At 40.9% G+C, this 17,277-nt stretch overlaps 1 protein-coding gene across 1 annotated transcript in view; it reads right to left on the bottom strand.

The window, feature by feature from the left end:
- The window catches only part of LOC117550817 (neural-cadherin-like), a 109,884-nt gene that overhangs the window by 39,585 nt on the left and 53,022 nt on the right, over positions 1-17,277 (bottom strand). The window contains 6 exon segments of the mRNA XM_034223368.1: positions 2,380-2,552; positions 3,071-3,241; positions 3,816-3,984; positions 5,831-6,003; positions 7,509-7,651; positions 15,549-15,798. Coding sequence (XP_034079259.1) covers positions 2,380-2,552; positions 3,071-3,241; positions 3,816-3,984; positions 5,831-6,003; positions 7,509-7,651; positions 15,549-15,798 — 1,079 coding nt within the window.

Here is a 17,277-nt window from a genome sequence, read left to right as displayed (position 1 = left end):
CATCACAACACGTACCTTTACGTAGCTTCTAGGGGAGATGTCTCTCACCGTTGATTGATTGATTGATTGATTGAAAAGTTTATTAACAGCTTGTATATTGGGTACAGTACAGTACAGCTCAAACATACAATTGTTACGGGGATGCGACCAGAGAAAAGACTTTCGTCTTGTTTACATCAGGGTCCCCCATTTCCAATTCATCATGTCATTTTAAGACATATGACATATTTGACATACAGATGGCTTATTTACAATTTACATACAGGTGGTTTTTTACATACAGATTGCTTATTTACAATTTTCATTTTAGATTTCGTTCTAATACATCCTAACCGGACATTTAAGACATACCAAGTCTACAGATATACAGTTAGTAACAGAGTCTAAAATGCGAGTATATACATAGATGGGGGGGGGGCGGGAGCTGTCCATTGAACGACAGGTTGAGATTTGGACCATTACCGGGGCCAGTTTTGCAATGCTCTCCCCCGAAGTTGCTCTTTAAGAGAGGTTTTGAAGGTAAGTATAGTTTTACTTTCCTTTACAGTTGTGGGAAGAGCGTTCCACCTTGATGTGGTATAATTGCGAAACGTGTATTCCCCCTTTTTTGTGCCAAATCTGGGTTTTCACATGATTTGTGGAGCTCCCTCTGGCGTAGCTGTCAATCTGATCAAAAGACGTGTTCAATGGCATTAAAACGAGAAAACGCGGCTGAATCGGTTAATCCATAGGTGTTTAACGTCTCTGTATAAAACAATTATTTCATTTATAATCCATAATTCCATTTTTATGTAAAAAATCGCAGAGCAAAAGTTAGCTGCTAATGGTAGCCACAGAGTGGCTGCTGCTTCCGGTCTTGGCTATGCGGCAGTCCAAGCGCAGTCTAACCATGAGTCTAACACACACACAGTACCAAATAAGGAGTGACAGTGACGCGTAGCCAAAACCGGAAGCTGCTACACCTCTGGTGGCTACCATTAGCAGCTAACTTTTGTGCTCCGATTTTACATACAACATTGAATTATGGATTATAAACAATTGGCTTCAAAGCCACAGATACATTATCAAACCTATGGATCAACACACGATTCAGCCGCGGTTTTTTTCCTCGTTTTAATGCCTATTGAACACGTCTTTTGATCAGATTGACAGCTACGGTGAGACGATCTCCCGTAAAAGCTCCGTAAAAGGTACGTGTTGTGATGTCTGTGTTTGCTTCTCCTGTTGCGAGATCGGATCGCTTAGATACTATACTTAAATAATCTGTGGAGTCTCAGCTTAAATCGGATATATTGTATGTGCAGTTTCGATAAGTAATAAGGGTATCTTTATTTTGAATTCTGTGCTAAAGTGCGTTAGCATTTATTTTTTATTTTTATTAAACCGCACGTCCCTGCGGTGGGAATATCGCGCATGCGCATATCGCGGTTATTGCCATGACACGGTATATCGTTCAGCCCTACTATACATACAGCCCATAGCTGTCAGTCTTCCTATTAAAACCTCAGATGATAAACTAAAATGAAATAGCTTTGAATCTGTATATCAAAGCCAGAATACTGAATGTAGGAGCCACATATGAAGCCATTTCTGTGTTTGTTACGATACATGTTTTTTGAGTCACTATAGGTGGTGGGCGTGTCATTGGATTTGTGTGGTGACGTTTGTGCTTATATCCGGTTGCTTTTACCTGCGCACTAGGTAATAGATGGGGGAGTGAGCTAGAGAAGGACAATTTTTGTTGACCGTACGCATACAAGGATATACGTATATGGATATGGAATATTGCATTTTTGCTTTGGAAATAAAAGGTCAAACGCATACTGTGTTGAAAAGACTGAGTTTGTGCGCGTCCACAGTGTTTTTACTCTTGTTTAGTCCCTCGCGGCACTTTGTTTAAGATTACTGCCGCAATACTGAAGATGGACAACGGGTCGTGCTTTATAATAATTAGCTTCTTAAAAACCTGTGCCATACACTTTAAGATAGTCGTTTCCTTCTAGGAGCTTTTGCATTATTAACAAATACTTTTTAATATCAGTGAGAGAAGTGAGAAGTGCAGTCATGAAATATATCCACAGGAATCCATGCAGCTCAAATAATTTGTTTGCCTAAATTAGTCTCCCTCCGTGGTCTTTTATGGTCATTCCACATGCAGCACCTCTGGGAGTAAACACCCCAGATTGGAGTAGCAGACAGAAGCAGGGGTGGCTTATTCATTAACTTTATTGACACAGAGCCACGGGGCCAGCCGTGGGGTTCAGACTGACTGTGTGTGTGTGTGTGTGTGTGTGTGTGTGTGTGTGTGGTGTGTGTGTGTGTGTGTGTGTGTGTGTGTGTGTTTGCTGACAGAGAGCCTGCTGAACACTGCTGACTGACCTGTGAGATGGGCTGATTAACGAAGACCCATCCAGTGACAGGGTTGACCCTCAGGTACTCAGGAAGCTCCAGGGACATGGAGTAAGTGATAGCTGCATTAGTTCCAAAGTCATCATCGTGAGCTGCCACGCGAAGGAAACTGGTACCGACCAAAGTGTCTTCTCTCAGAAAGTCTACAGACGACAGAAATAATGCATGTGCACTCAGTTTGCCGGACAAAGAGGTAGAAACCTCACAGGGAAGGGTAAGATCCTGCATGAGGGGTGTTATGGACGTTGTTATTATGCAAAACTAATTTGGGTTATTGCCATGGTATTTTGTCTATTTCCAGTTTTAACACTGAGATACTCATTAAGCAGCCGAATGGATGGCATAAATGTAGAGGCCTATTTACTGCCACACTCTAAAACACATTCTCAATTAAATGTAATTACTAAAGTAGAAGAGGAGCCCCTTTTCCATCATCCCTTTTTACCCTTTTTGTCTTTTTAAAGGAATACTTCACCTCAAATGAGGCATGTGAGATTACAAAGTATTCTTCAAGATTCCCGTAACACGGGAGGGGAAATTGATATACGGTATAGAAATTGTGAGGGTGAATCCCTCCTTTAAGGACCTAGTAACGGTCTTGCTTAACTATACTCATTTTTATTTTACAGCTGTACCATCATCTATAATTTGTATCACTTACACTCATAGCGCAAATTCTCAAACTTGGGGCTGTTATCATTCTGGTCCACTATTTGGATGGTGAGCTGACAAATTCCGATGAGCGGCTCCTCCGCCCAATCAGTGGCCGTTACTGTAATTGAATACTCTCTCTGTCGCTCCCTGTCGAAACGCCTGGCTGTCACAATCACTCCTGTGAATACAGAAGAAAGAACCCGGTCCCCCGGCAGACAAACACACATGAAGTCTTGTATATTCATCCACCCATTCAGCAATTCTCCAATCAATGCATGCATGCATTCAACCATCCATCATTTCATCTTGCAACCGTAGACCTATCCATTTAACCATCCACCCATACTTCAAGAAAACAAGTACACATTTTCTTCTGAACAAGTCAATAATCTTTTTTATGTGCAGTGGTTTTCTTATTAAATCAAAAGATTAAAAAAATAGGGAAGCCATTAAAGAAAAATGAGTGACAGAATAACACGTGTTCAGACTTCTAAACAGCTTCCCTTCGTTATGTGTTGTCAATTTCATCACATCCATCTTGACCAAATCAACAGAATAAGGATGATATTTTGGCACTTGACTCATTCTTGAGAATACCAAGCATACACATTTCATGTCCTGTTAGATCACAGTTCTACTTGAAAGTTAAATTAGAGTTGTTGTTTGCATAGAACTCAGTTCTATCTTTTCTAAGGTAACTCTTGGCTCTAATTGAGAGCTATTTTAGCACAGACAATGCGTGACCGCTCTACCTGTGTCTTGATGAATTCTGAAGGCAGGCATGGCGCTGTCTCTGTGCATTAAGCCATATTTGACTTTTCCATTTGCTCCCTCATCTGCATCCGCCGCATGCACTTTTAACACAAAAGTCCCCGATGGCTGGTTCTCTAGCACTGTAGCCTGCTCACGATATTGCTGGCACTGAGATAGAGACAGAGAGGGGAGAGAAAGAAGTGAAAGGAACACAGATACACAGAACACTTATCATATGTGAGACTATGTAGTGAGAGTACATTAAAGAGAAAAGAGGGATCAAAGGACATAAATCATTATATAGAAGGTCAATACGCACACATTAAAACAATATGGGGAGTTATAGATGGACAATATCAATGGAAAACAACACTTGCGTTGATTTCTTTTGAAGAGCCAACATTGCACAGCTTTGTCTAAACCAGGAATTCAATCCATTCCCCCTAATGAACGTATGCCCCAGATAAAGAGCAGCTCTCTGGAGACTTTCTTTTTGAATTCACACATAGATGCTAGCTACTCTTTCAACAGAATGACCATGAAAAAAGAAAAACAATAGGCAAGGAGGAGCGTGAGCGAACCAGAGGGAGGGAGACGGATCAAAGCATGTGAGCGAGCTAAAGTAAGGAGAATAATGAAAGGGTTCATAGGACGTGATGGCACACACAGTATGGCCTGAAGGTAGCTGTTCATAAAAATCACATAATATCAAACATAAGGTCATTTTAGCACAGATGGTTCTGAGGCGTTACTTGAAATGTAAACACATCAAGTTGCCAAGACTTCAAGCCCACACGAGAAAGAAAAAACCTCCGCTGAGAATGCCTCCTGCTGAAGTTCAAGTCATTCCTAATTAAGGAGAAAGTTAATTAAACAGGTATAGTATATTGTGATGATATTGCACTTTTTTTCATAAATTAATTGAAATCCCAATGGAGCGCCTAAAGATAGAGTGGGTGTGCGGGCTAATCAGAACTCCTGGGAAAACAGAGCGGAGAGAGACGGAGGCCAGGGAAATGAGAATACATTGGCAAAAAAATAAAGCTGGAGTGGGATGAGGAGAGGGAGGAAGGAGTGATCGACGGAGGAACAACTGAAGTGCTCCAAGAGGATGAGCCAGACAGGCAGAGGCAAGGAGACAATATTGTGTAGGCACATTGTTTGAATTGAGGCAAAACAACTGACTGTCAGCTATTTAGAATAATTCAGGTTGACAGCAATGTCTACAACAACAACAACAAAAATAAGGCTTTAAAATAAACGTTCAAGATTTTAGAAATGTTCCTATTTGCTCTCTGTCATATCTACACGGTTTATTTGTAAATCGAGCAAACAGAAGGTTAGATGTGCTAAGTCTTTAAAACAGCCAGCCTGGCTCTAAAAGGTAACAACATATGTTTCCTGAGGTCACAACGGATCAGAATCAGACACAGGATTATTGCCAAGCAGGTAAACACATACAAGGAACTGGTCTTGGTGTACATGGTGCATACATAAACACAGTTAAAGAAGATAAAAAGTAAGAAAAAACTACCAACAAATCTGGATAAAAAAACGATGTGCAGCATACTATTGCAAAGTACTATTGTACTAAGTAGTATCAAATATGTGCAGTATTGTTTTGGAAGGTTGTAGTATGGCACTTGATACTTACAACTTGGTTCGTGTTCCAATACAGTAGGTTTAATTACTGAGATTTAGAGGTGCTGATAGGTGGATTTTGTCACTTTTCGACAGAGCCGATCTAGCTGTTTTCAACTGTTTCCAGTATTTATGCTAAGCAAAGCAACTTGCTGGCAATTTTCACGAGTGGTATTGATCTTCTGAACATACTCACAGCAGGAAAAAAACAGGAATATTTCAAATATATAAATGTATTGTCTTAAAAATAACTGAAAATGTATAAAAAGGGAAAGTCTTGTTTCTTTGTTGAAATCATGCTCATCATGAATTTCTGAGAATAAGACCCAGGTTGAAAAGTACGAGGGTTTCAGTTAAAAAAACATATCCTTACCTCCCCAAAAACAGGTTTGTTGTTGTTGACATCATCAACTCCCACAATGACTCGAGCGCTTGAGAAGAGAGGGTGTGGCCCGCCTGATGCATTGTCATCTGTGGCCGTTACATTCAAGACGTACTCCAGGCCTTGAAGCTTGGGCAGGGGAATGGAGCGGAGACGAATCAATCCTACAAAGACCGCAAGTCCATTCAATTACACATTATAAAACAGGGTCCCTCATAACATAGCCATACAACCATTCCTTTAGTCATTAGGCAGGATGTTATTGCCACTGTGGCCTTGCATGGTGACGGATGTGCTCTCAATAAAAACACACAGCCTGTTTTTGTTGCAGAGATCCAGGGGTAGATAGCGAGTTGTGGAAAATCACCTCAGAAGTCCACAGAAAGGTAACACATCGAAATGCAGACTAAATCCAAAAACCAATTTCACAGTGGTGAGTTTGTCACATTTCTAATCTAATAATTGTATGCTCTCCCCTAAAGATGCCCATCTAACTCACGCACTTGAGTGAAAACATAAAGTACTAAGTGACTCGGGTTAGAAGTTAACCAGGCTCAGCATATGCCTATTAGCTGTTCCTTTACCCCCCCCCCCACCCCCACTCTGTCTGCTTTCATGTAACAGTCAAGATAGAAGGTGGGATAAAAAGAAGCAGCATTTGAGTCAACATCTTTCCTCATCAACAGTAATACAAAAACAGCAGAGGTTGTAGGACCGACACGCAGCCTGTGATGTGGGGGAAACTCATTGAAGTGAGAGCATAGGGAGATTTTGTATTCTTTTGTTGTGTTTCTATTCATCTCTTTCAATGCGCTTGATTAAAGACAACACAGCATGCTGATGCACACAGATGCGAGTGCCTGGCTTCCCCTCTCTCCCAATTTACTTGTGATCCCTATGAGCCCGGGGAGGAGAGAAGGGTAGCTCCTAATGACAATGCATGACGTTGACAGCACTGCACCACTACATTAAAATTAAGTGAAGTGTTGGATGTACATACGGTAATTCTCCCAGCTTAAATGTCAACCTTGTTTACAAATGCGACATGAGGTAAAGCATATATTTCAAAGAGCACTCTTCGAATATATACAGTAAGTGGGAAACCATATAGTGTTTTTTTCCCCCCGCACCCACAGGATATCAGCTTTGGCCTTTTTCTTGCTCTGATGATACACAGAAAGGGTGGAGAGGAATATAAAAAGACAGCACAAAAGAAAGAGCAGCTGACAGAGCGCAGCCTGGAGATTGTGAGCTATGATAGAGCAGTTGTTTTTAAATTGAATTGAAAGGGTTGGGTGACAAATGTCACAGTGATTGCCACTGGTTTCGGATCAAAGGGTGAATAAAAAAAAGATAAACTGTGTAGTCGCCAATGTTAGAAAGCTCTGAAACATCCGAAACATTCCTTTCTGTACCCGCAAAAAGAAGTGTGGAAATGTCCCCAATAATGTCATAGTTTATATTTATGTCCAGAAACGTCATTCGTATTGAAATGAACATCTTTCAAATGTCTTCCTTAAATTGACTTTGAAAGAAGAGGGCGTTCATTGCACACCCCGATAGCAGGAAATAATCAGCGGGAAATGAATGTGTGATTTGACAGGAAGAGTGAGAATTAGAGTGAGAGCTGCAATGTATGAGGCCCGGCCGGAAAATGAAGAAGTATCACCTTTCTGGCTGTCAATGACGAAGTTTCCCTCCTCGTTTCCTGCTGTTATGGAGTAGATTATACCATCTCCATCTGGGTCTTTGGCCAGAACTGTGGCGACCAGAGTATTGGGCCCAGCGTCCTCGGAAACAAACGTTCGGTATCTGCAAAATGGAGAAAAATTAGAATCCAACCTCCTGTCTTTCCCAACACGAACCAATCACCAGACCTGGGGGGGCAGAGCCCATCGCTGCCCCGTCCCTCTGGAACTCACTCCCACAACAAATAGGAAACTGCACTGACCTCCCGACCTTTAAAGGTCACCTATTATGCAAAATCCACTTTTATACATAAACATGTGTCCCCTCTGTGTAAAGAGATTCTGAAAGTTTCAGGAAAAAAGATTCACTCACTTTTTGTCCTGATCCATTTATATAAAAACCTTTCTGAAAGTGAGCTGATCAGATTTTGGAAACTTTATGATGTCATAATGTTTTTTTGGCCAATAACCAACCAAGGTAACCCCCACCACCTTATCACCTGAATCTCCTCCTAGAGCAGTGGTTCTCAACTGGTCAGGCCTCAGGACCCACTTTTTTCCTTTTTCAATAAATCGCGACCCGAAATTTTGAACCACTCAAATCTATTCAACAAAAATCGTGCTGTAATATATACGCTTTGCAGCATACAATATTAATTAAAGTGAAGTACAGTGCATATATCCCTTATATCCCTTCACAGAACTAAAGTATGCTTTAAAAAACACTCTGAGTAGAAAATAAAGAAATCTATTACTACCCGACATATTCATAATATGTTATACCATTGTTTGTGTTTCACTTTGTTCTGACAGCTGAACTTGCTGCTCCACACAGAGAGAAGAGCAAAAAGGAGATAGTCTGTGTGAATTACTTTAAATTGTGGGTAAGGGTAGAGGGCCCCCATTGTTCTGTGACCTGTTAATCATCAAACCGGGAGGCATATTTCGTGTTCATTTTTATCTGAAGTTGTAGCCTACCCATGGCATGGATGTATAAAGAGTAGTTCTACCGCAAAGTTATTCTCCGTGGGGACTTCCGGCAACAATCTTGATTCTGACTCGAAAAAACATCAGCATTGATGTTTTATTGAGAAGATGATCACTACGTGACAGACGTTTCAAAAACATTTATAGTCTCCTGTACTTCCAGTCCAACGCCTACTGCATGCACAACATTAGAAAATCGCGACCCACCAGTTGAGAACCACTGTCCTAGAGCACCATTGTGTTTTTTTTAACCAAATATCTCACAGAGGGTCGTGAGGAGTGGCACCTTATTTTCATCTAAAGCAAAAGACAGAGAATCAGCACTTTTGAAACAGGGCTGAAACAGAGAGGTTTATGGGATGCTACAATGATCTGTTTGGTATTTTGAGCCAAATACTTGACATGTTTTGTATAACTGAGAACTATAATATATTGATGAAAAATAGTATAATAGGGGACCTTTAAGACACTGACCCTATCTTACCATTTCAGACTGGCTTTTAATATGTGATTAATGTTGTCTCCTTGGGCTAAATGTTGGTTTATTAGCTCGATTTAAATTAAACTTTGTATCTTTTTGTTTACCTCTGTAAAGTGTCTTTGAGAGATAAAGCACTTGACAAATAACATTTATTATTTTTTTAATATACGCATAGACCTGATGAAATAAATAAATAAATAAATCCCAGACAAATACTGACACGGTCCAATATCAGCAGACTGATTAGACTTATGGTTGTGGCTTTTGCTTGTCACTATGATTTAACCTGTCCTCTTAACCGGCCAGACTAGAGAGGAATGATAATGTCTACTACCGGGATGGTGAAGCTATTGGACAAATGGTGCTTCCGCGTACCCGGGCCCACTGTGGCCCATTTGATCCAGTACCTTTTAAAATGTCAACAGTGATTTGCTTGCTTTGTGGTGCTAGGGCAGCCAGATGCCCGGCGAGAAACAAAGAGCGGCGCTGTGGAGATGAACTGCATTGACTTGGAGTACGCAGGGATGAAGAGAAATGAAAATAACAGAGCAGAGGCGAGAGAGGAGCAGGTGACAAGAAAGGCAGGTGACAAGAAAGACGGCTGACACTGAAGTGACAGGCAATGTGATATGAGGGAGTGCGAGAGAGGAAGCCTGATAGACACGGCACGGAGCAGGATGTGAGAGGGGGTGGCGTTCTCACAGATTTTTGAGTTTGACTCGTCAGCAGAACTCATCCCCTGTGAGATGTTGTGCTGTATCCTCTCCCAATGTGTGTGTGGGAGTATGTGTGTGTATGTGGGCTGTATGAGTCCATGTCTGTAGTGAGGAGTCAGAGGTGATTGATGGTTTACAGAAGAATGCTGATGGGTGATTCGTCTCCGCCAGCTGCGGCAGTCTCCGTGGCAACATGAGTGACCTGTAATCTGTCACCCGGCTCAGAGGCCACCTCTCCGCGGCTCTGTGGGATGAGACGTATACACTCCCTCAGCTTGTCTTCCTGAAGCATCTCCCTTCATCTCACTGAACTGTGAAGTTGTACTCAGACGGAGGAACCGGCCTGTCCGTCCGCATGTCGGCTGTTTGCATTTTCTCTGCCTGACCATCGCTCACTGTGAGCCTCTTTACAGATGACAACCGAGAGGTCAAGCCAGGATATTTGCATGGAAGGATCTCAATTAACCCGAGTCGAAGATTAATTAATAAAAGTCAGTGGTGTAAGGTAATGAAGAAAATTTGAGATACTTGTATTTTACTTGAGTATTTTAATGTTTTTTTACTTTGTACATTTACTCCACTACAATTCAGAGATAAATAGTGTACTTTTACTCCACCAAATTCATTTAATAGCCTACTTAATAATCAACACTTAACCCTCTGGAGTCGGTGGACGCGCGGGCGCATCCAGGTGCGCATAATTTTACGTAATTAATCATATATTTTCGATTATAAGGAGTTGAAATATGATTCAGATATCCGCGGAATCGCTGGAAGAGTAGCTTTCCAGCGGTAAAGACGGTGAGACTGTAACCAGGGCTGCTTCTCAGGTCGACTATTTTCATTTCCTCGATCCTCGGTCTCACCGGAAGTTAATTTGCCTGCGCCATCTTGAGTACCGTCCCATGGCTCTTATTTCTGCCGGAGGACCGAGGATCGAGGATCGAGGAGCGATAATGGAGGAGCGATAATCGAGGAACCACCAGACCATCCGATGATGAAATCCTCAGATACTCGCCCCGCCCCCTTACTGTGTATCGCTCACTGATTGGACGATGCAGTAAATGCACTGATCTCATGCTTCTTGACATGAGAGCCGTTTCCCAGCGGAGTGAAGAAAATACATGAACCTATGTATTGTCATACTGATATTTTATACAAACTGTAAAGTCCACTGAGACAAATGTAACATTTGTGATATTGGGCTATATAAATAAACATTGATTGATTGATTGATTGATGAACCTCACGGGAGTCACTCCTCAGTTTATACCGTGTTTTGTTTCAATTCCTGTTTCATTTAGTTACACATATGTGATATATCTGAACAACAAAGTGGTCAAAAATCATTTTATTCATTTGTTGGAAACATTTTCATGATCGCTTTTTTCGTTTTACATTTTCATTTATTGTCATTTCCATTCAGTCAGTCATTAAGTGCTATTAAAATGTTAATGTGCTACATATCCAAACAAACAAACAAACAAACAAACAAAGTGTGCAATCCAATGAATGTTAATATAACTGGGTTTTGATAGATAACATATATATTTTTCTTCTCTCAATTATTGTATTTCTTTTGTGCACTCTAATCAATATTAATCAAACTATTGTTCGTGTATACATTTTAAGAATGGCGTTTATCTTTTTTGAGAATGAGTTCTTATTTTATTTTATTTATTGGGATCTACAACAGATGATACAAATGTTTGTGTCAGTAAATGTGTACTAACAGAGGCGGGGGTGTGTGTGGAAATAACGGGGACAGAGCTGGCTGCTGTCAGACGATCAGCTGTGCAGCGTCATCACAAACGGACGTCGCTTCACGTGACGCTCCGGAGGAAAGGACGTCCCATTGCTCTTAAAACTTATTTCTCTGCTTCTCGTGGTTTCCTTGCGTCCCTCCATGCTTCCCTGGTGGGAGGGACTAAACGCAGGGAAACGACGCAAGTGAGGGAAGCAAGGATTTCATTTAATCGACCTGAGAAGCAGCCCAGGGCACAGCAGCCAATATGGCCGCTCACTTTACACTGTGTGGGATTGGTGGATTTGTGTGTCCGTCAAGGAAATCTCGGCCGGCAGCCATCATGGTCTGAAATGACCAATGGACATCGAGAAATCACTAAGGACCTACCCATCAAGTAAAAAAAACATAAACCACGTGTCTCCCATCAGTTTACGTCTGTGAGGAGAGAGAGAGAGACAGAGAAAATGGCTAAAAAAAACGTTACAGTTGCCGACTTCGCTAGAGATTTTTTTCGCTAGCAGCAGTGAAGAAAGAGCCTCAGAACCTGAAGTCTTCGACTCTTCTGAAGAAGAAGAATACAAAGACAACAACAATGATCCATTTGGACATGGGTAAGTGTAAATATTACAGTAATAGTGTACTGGCAATGTGTGGGGAATACCGCGAAAATGAACAATAGGTTTATTGATATATATTTTTTATCGATAGTCATGAACTTTTTATTGGGACAAAATAGACTCTTCATTAGCAAACGATTACTCTGTGTTAACGTTATTTCATGTGTAAAAGTGAGATTACATGTGTAGATGATTAAATTAATCATGTATCGTCCCACAACGGAGACATTTACAGTGACATGTTTTTGCCATCGATTATTTTATCATACTGTTCTGTATGTTGAGATGAGACTTTGTCATAGATTTATTTATATGTGTGACTGTTATTATTTTACCGTCCTGTACAGATGAGACTTTGTAATCAGATGTAGCCTATGCATATGTGTGTCTGTGATTTTATACTGAATGTAAAGTAACTGGAAATACCTGTGTGTGTGTGTGTGTGTGTGTGTGTGTGTGTGTGTGTGTGTGTGTGTGTGTGTGTGTGAGAGAGATCGAGAGAGACTCCTTCTCCAACCTCCCAAACTTTATTTTTATGTGTGCATTGTTATTTGTGCTTGAGCAACATTTTACTTGAACTTCATTTCAATGAAATTAGTTGTAATTATTGTCCTACATTTTAATTTGTTTTACAGAGATGTTTCACAGCTTTCTGGGCCTAGTGGCCCACAGGCGGCGTTTATCCAGCAGCCACAACATCCATCTGTGCCGGCCCCCAGGTCAAGATCTACTGTGGCTCAAGGGCCTTCACCAGAGCCATCACCACCAAGGACCAGCAGACCAGCATCACTACAGCTGCCTCCACCTCCATCTGCGGCTGCCACCAGGTCAAGATACACCTCAGCACAAAGGCTCCACCACAGCCATCACCTTCAACCCAGCCAGCAGGAGGTCTCGTGGAGGTCTCGTATAGCACTTGTACACCCCACCTACACAGCAGCCCATGCACCATCACCCCCACCTACACAGCAGCCAGACCCAGTTTTGGAAGACAGATAAAGACCTTGACACTGTCTTGACATTTATAATGAATATTTGGTTGAATGTTCTGATGTTCAATATTGTAAATAGTTAGATTTTCCAGTTTCTTATATTTATATAAATAGTTGGTTGAAAAAAACATATTTATAATAAATTGTTGGTTGAAAAAAAGGTTGAATGCTCAATTTGTATTTGTACACATCACATGAACATTGGTATGTAATATGAAGTCATTATTCAGTCCTAATGTATCTCAGTCCCTGCTGTGGTGAAAGTAGAGTGATAAACACCTATTTTACTCAAAATTCGAATTGAATTTTTTTCCTTTTAGACATGAATAACACATTTATATACAGTGTAATTCAAATATTTCACTGCTTTTGTGATCCTAGGACTTTGGTAACCAAATCTAAAACACCAAAACAATTCGATCACATGAGTACATTTGTGTTTTCACAAGAGTTTTGAAGATTTTCTGAAAATCGGATGTCACATTTTAAGCTTTTGAGCTACTTATCTCATCAAACAGTGCTCTAAGGTGAGTAATATGCATATATAGCAAGACCAGAGATTGTCCTGAACATTTTGATATGTAACACATGGGGTGCCATGTTAGAAGAAATACATTTAAAAGATGATTTAAGAAAACATCTAAAAATCGAGAAAATACCCTTAGACTCCAGAGGGATAAGACTTTAGTTACACCGGGAGTAAATTCACAAACTACCCTGCAGTATACTAAGTCATTAAAACTAGCTGTACCTTTACCAGCTTTGATAAACACTTTAATGCATCAATAATTATAATCAAGCCATATAATATATATCATTCTGAAATGGACCAATCTGCATAATGAGTACTTTACTCCTTTCAGTATATTTAGATGCCAATACTTCTGTACTTTTACTTGAATCCCATTTCGAATGCAGGACTTTCAGTATCCCTACTTTCTGGTAGCCTACTTCTACTATTACTTAAGTACAATATTTGAGTACTTCTTCTACCTCTGAGTAATCTACATAATGCCACCTTCTGCTCTCACAATGCTTATCTACATCTCAGTTATCCACAGGGTGACCAACACACCCTGCCTGGCAACATGCCTGCGTTTCTCTCTGTCTGCTGGTCTGGCATGAGTATTTGTCTGGCTGCCGACAGCCTTCTCCGTTTATCTGCATATCTGACTGGCTGTCTCCCGTCTCCTCGCTGTGCATGTTTTGGTATTCTCTTCTCGCTTGCCCTGCAACTGTGTTCCAGTGTGTTTCTCTCCTCATTTTAATGTTTGTCTGCCCACATCTCCAAGCCCGCCTGTTTGGCTCTGTGTCGAGCCACACACCGAGACTGACACCTGACAATGCAACACGAGCGAGGAACAGAGGTATGCAACAGCCTTCTTTGAAGGTCATTCAAACATGACTGACAGGACAAGGGTTTACTCGTTTTGGTGAATAAATGCAGCAGTGCCACAGTGACAGTTCCTGCCCACCCACTCAAACAGCTTTGCCAAAAAGGCGCTCGAGGACACACTGGATTGCTTCCGGATGTCAGTATGCTGCATACTTTTGAAGAATGCCCAAAATAAACCCCAGCGATTTCACTGAACTTCTGAACAAGACACATTTATTTTATCGAACCTGCAGGACAGACTATGAAATGTATCTCTGTGACGTGGTTAATGTGTGATAAGTGAGGAACATGTTGTTTTTCTGGCAGATGGCTGTGATTAACAGAGCATATCAAATATATTGAGTTTGCTTAACGAGTGTGGGTTTTACTTCAGCCCCATTGATGCAATTTGGCCAGCAGCAAATATTACCACGCCAAATAGCCTGAAGGAAAACTGGTCTGAGATGTGTAAAGCAACGACATATGTATCCGTGAAGCTACTACCTTGTCGGTTCAAAGAGCAAAGCAATCATCTGGTGGATCAGAGATAACTCAGTGCCAGGAGCAGAAACACTCCTTAAACAATTGTCATCTTTGTGACAAACTTTGATCGTCATATAGCTGAACTCTGGGCCTGAGAACTCACATTTTTGTTTTTATGATTTGGGCTACAGTAACAAAGCCTGCAGCAAAATAAGTGGACCTTGAGCACGCTGCTTCTTGTGTATGAGGGGGGCCTTGCAAATAAACTAATTTTTGTGTTTTCTGAAGCAACATTCACAAAGACATATTAACCCTGCATACTTTTTGTAATGGCTTATTGATCCACTAGCACCTTTGTGTCCTGGACCCGCACTTTTCTTATTCTTACATACAGCCAATAGCTACATTCTGAGTCCTAAAAGTGTAGGAATTATAATGGATGACTACATCAGCATCAGCTTTCTCTTAAAGTTCATATCTCGGTCATTGTTGTATTTTTGTTTGACAGAAAGGCAAAAATATGAAAAACGTTGGTGTAAAAATGAACACCACAAATGACGGAGAAGGATTTATGGGAAAGAATGGACAGCTATTATGTAAGAATAAGTGGTACAGCTGCTCACACAGGCTGGGAGAACTCGGGGGTCTCATCGTTGATGTTTGCCATCCTCACACGAACCGTAGCCGTCCCCGAGTGAGGCTCCGCCCCGCCGTCCGTCGCCATCACAACAAACTCGTACAGATGGTTGGGCCTCTCGTAATCCAGCCGCCCCGCAGGGAAAACGGTCCCGTGCGGTGAAATGCTGAAGTCCGGACTCAGGGTGTAATAGGTGAGCTCAGCGTTTAACCCCGAGTCACAGTCCGTGGCCAACACTGAGGGAAGACATCACACAAGGACCATCAATTTACAGTTAATCGAAACGAGCTGATGAGATGGCATCCGCTGATGAATATGTTGACATCTGTGTAGATCATTATCTCTTTATGGCCTTGCGGAACATGCAATAGATCATAAGCTCTGACAGCTACAATTACTAGCACATAAACTGACTGAGCCCCTTCAGAGTAATTACCATCATTTGTAAAAATGAGCTTAAAGGTGGCAAAAAGACCCACTGAAATAAAGAAGTTGTTTTTTCTGCAGCAAGCGTTTGGAAATGATTTTTATTCCGTGGTAATTACACAAAAAAAAATATAGATTTTGTTTCTAACGTGGGATGGAACTACAGCCACTGATATTGACAACCTCCGTTGCCGAGCTAATTTAAGTTTGCTGTTTGGATTTCACTTAAAGTCAGTGTTTCATACACAGCCCCTCTAGCTCAGAACACAAGCATATTGCAAATTCTTTTGATGTGTGTATTTCCTGTTTTTCAGGAATCAGCAGTAGCAGTCTTGCATCTCAATGCTTCTCACCTCAATGTTTTGTAATATAGTGCTTTACTGTACTATATATAAATACTTCTTTAGAGTGTTTAATGGGAATGAATCATTACATTTTAAAGTTTCACTTAAACCTAGTGCTTTATCTCCAGACTATTTCTCTTTTTCACCATTAACCAAAAGTTAAAGTGAAAGCCTCATTGTTAAGTATTCATCTGTGTCTTTGCCTAGTAGAATGCAATCTGATATTGGGGTAATGGGGATTTCACTCCCTTGGTGCGTGAGCACTTTTCATTAGTTTGCAGTTCAGACCGGCAGATTAACAAATTAACATTCTTTCACTTTTTTATCCAGCTTTTTGGCCACCCATGAGGTGTTGGGGCATTCTGGCTTCAGTGAGATAGAAGATACTTTTGTTTGTCATTAGGCATTTCAATATTTAAAAGGTAGAATAAAGTATCACATAACAAAACATTTAATAAACATAAAACTTCACCTACTTCCATGTCGCGTGAAGAAGGGAAAAGGTCTAAAGATGTCAAAACAAGTGTATAGTATAAAGAACCGCTCCATATTTATCATGCTTGACTCAACTCATGCAAATATTCACCTTAGTCTAGCGTCCCCTACTGTACTGCCAACAGAAAATGACTTATTTTATGCTTTGATGTACTCTTCTTATGAAGAACAATGCATTTTGGCTTGTGGCCTTTTTAGGGTTATAAAAAACGATCAAAACATAACATTTAAATAGGGTCGGCATAAAGCAGAAAGGTACAAATAAATATGAAAGATGATCAATCATATTCATCCACACACATATCGGCCGCTGGCTCAACTAGAAAGGTTGGTTGTGTTCATGGCCGTGTGGCTCAAGGCCAGAAATGCTGATCGTAATGCATTTCATGATGACCACAAGCCAAAACACCTTGGTCTCACAATTTAGTATTTTACAGGTGTTGCAGGGGT

Source organism: Gymnodraco acuticeps, unplaced genomic scaffold (assembly GCF_902827175.1).
Source record: "Gymnodraco acuticeps unplaced genomic scaffold, fGymAcu1.1, whole genome shotgun sequence".
NCBI classification, from domain to species: Eukaryota; Metazoa; Chordata; class Actinopteri; order Perciformes; family Bathydraconidae; genus Gymnodraco; species Gymnodraco acuticeps.
The sequence above is the reverse complement of the archived record's forward strand: the minus strand, read 5'-3'. Positions and strand labels throughout refer to the sequence as shown.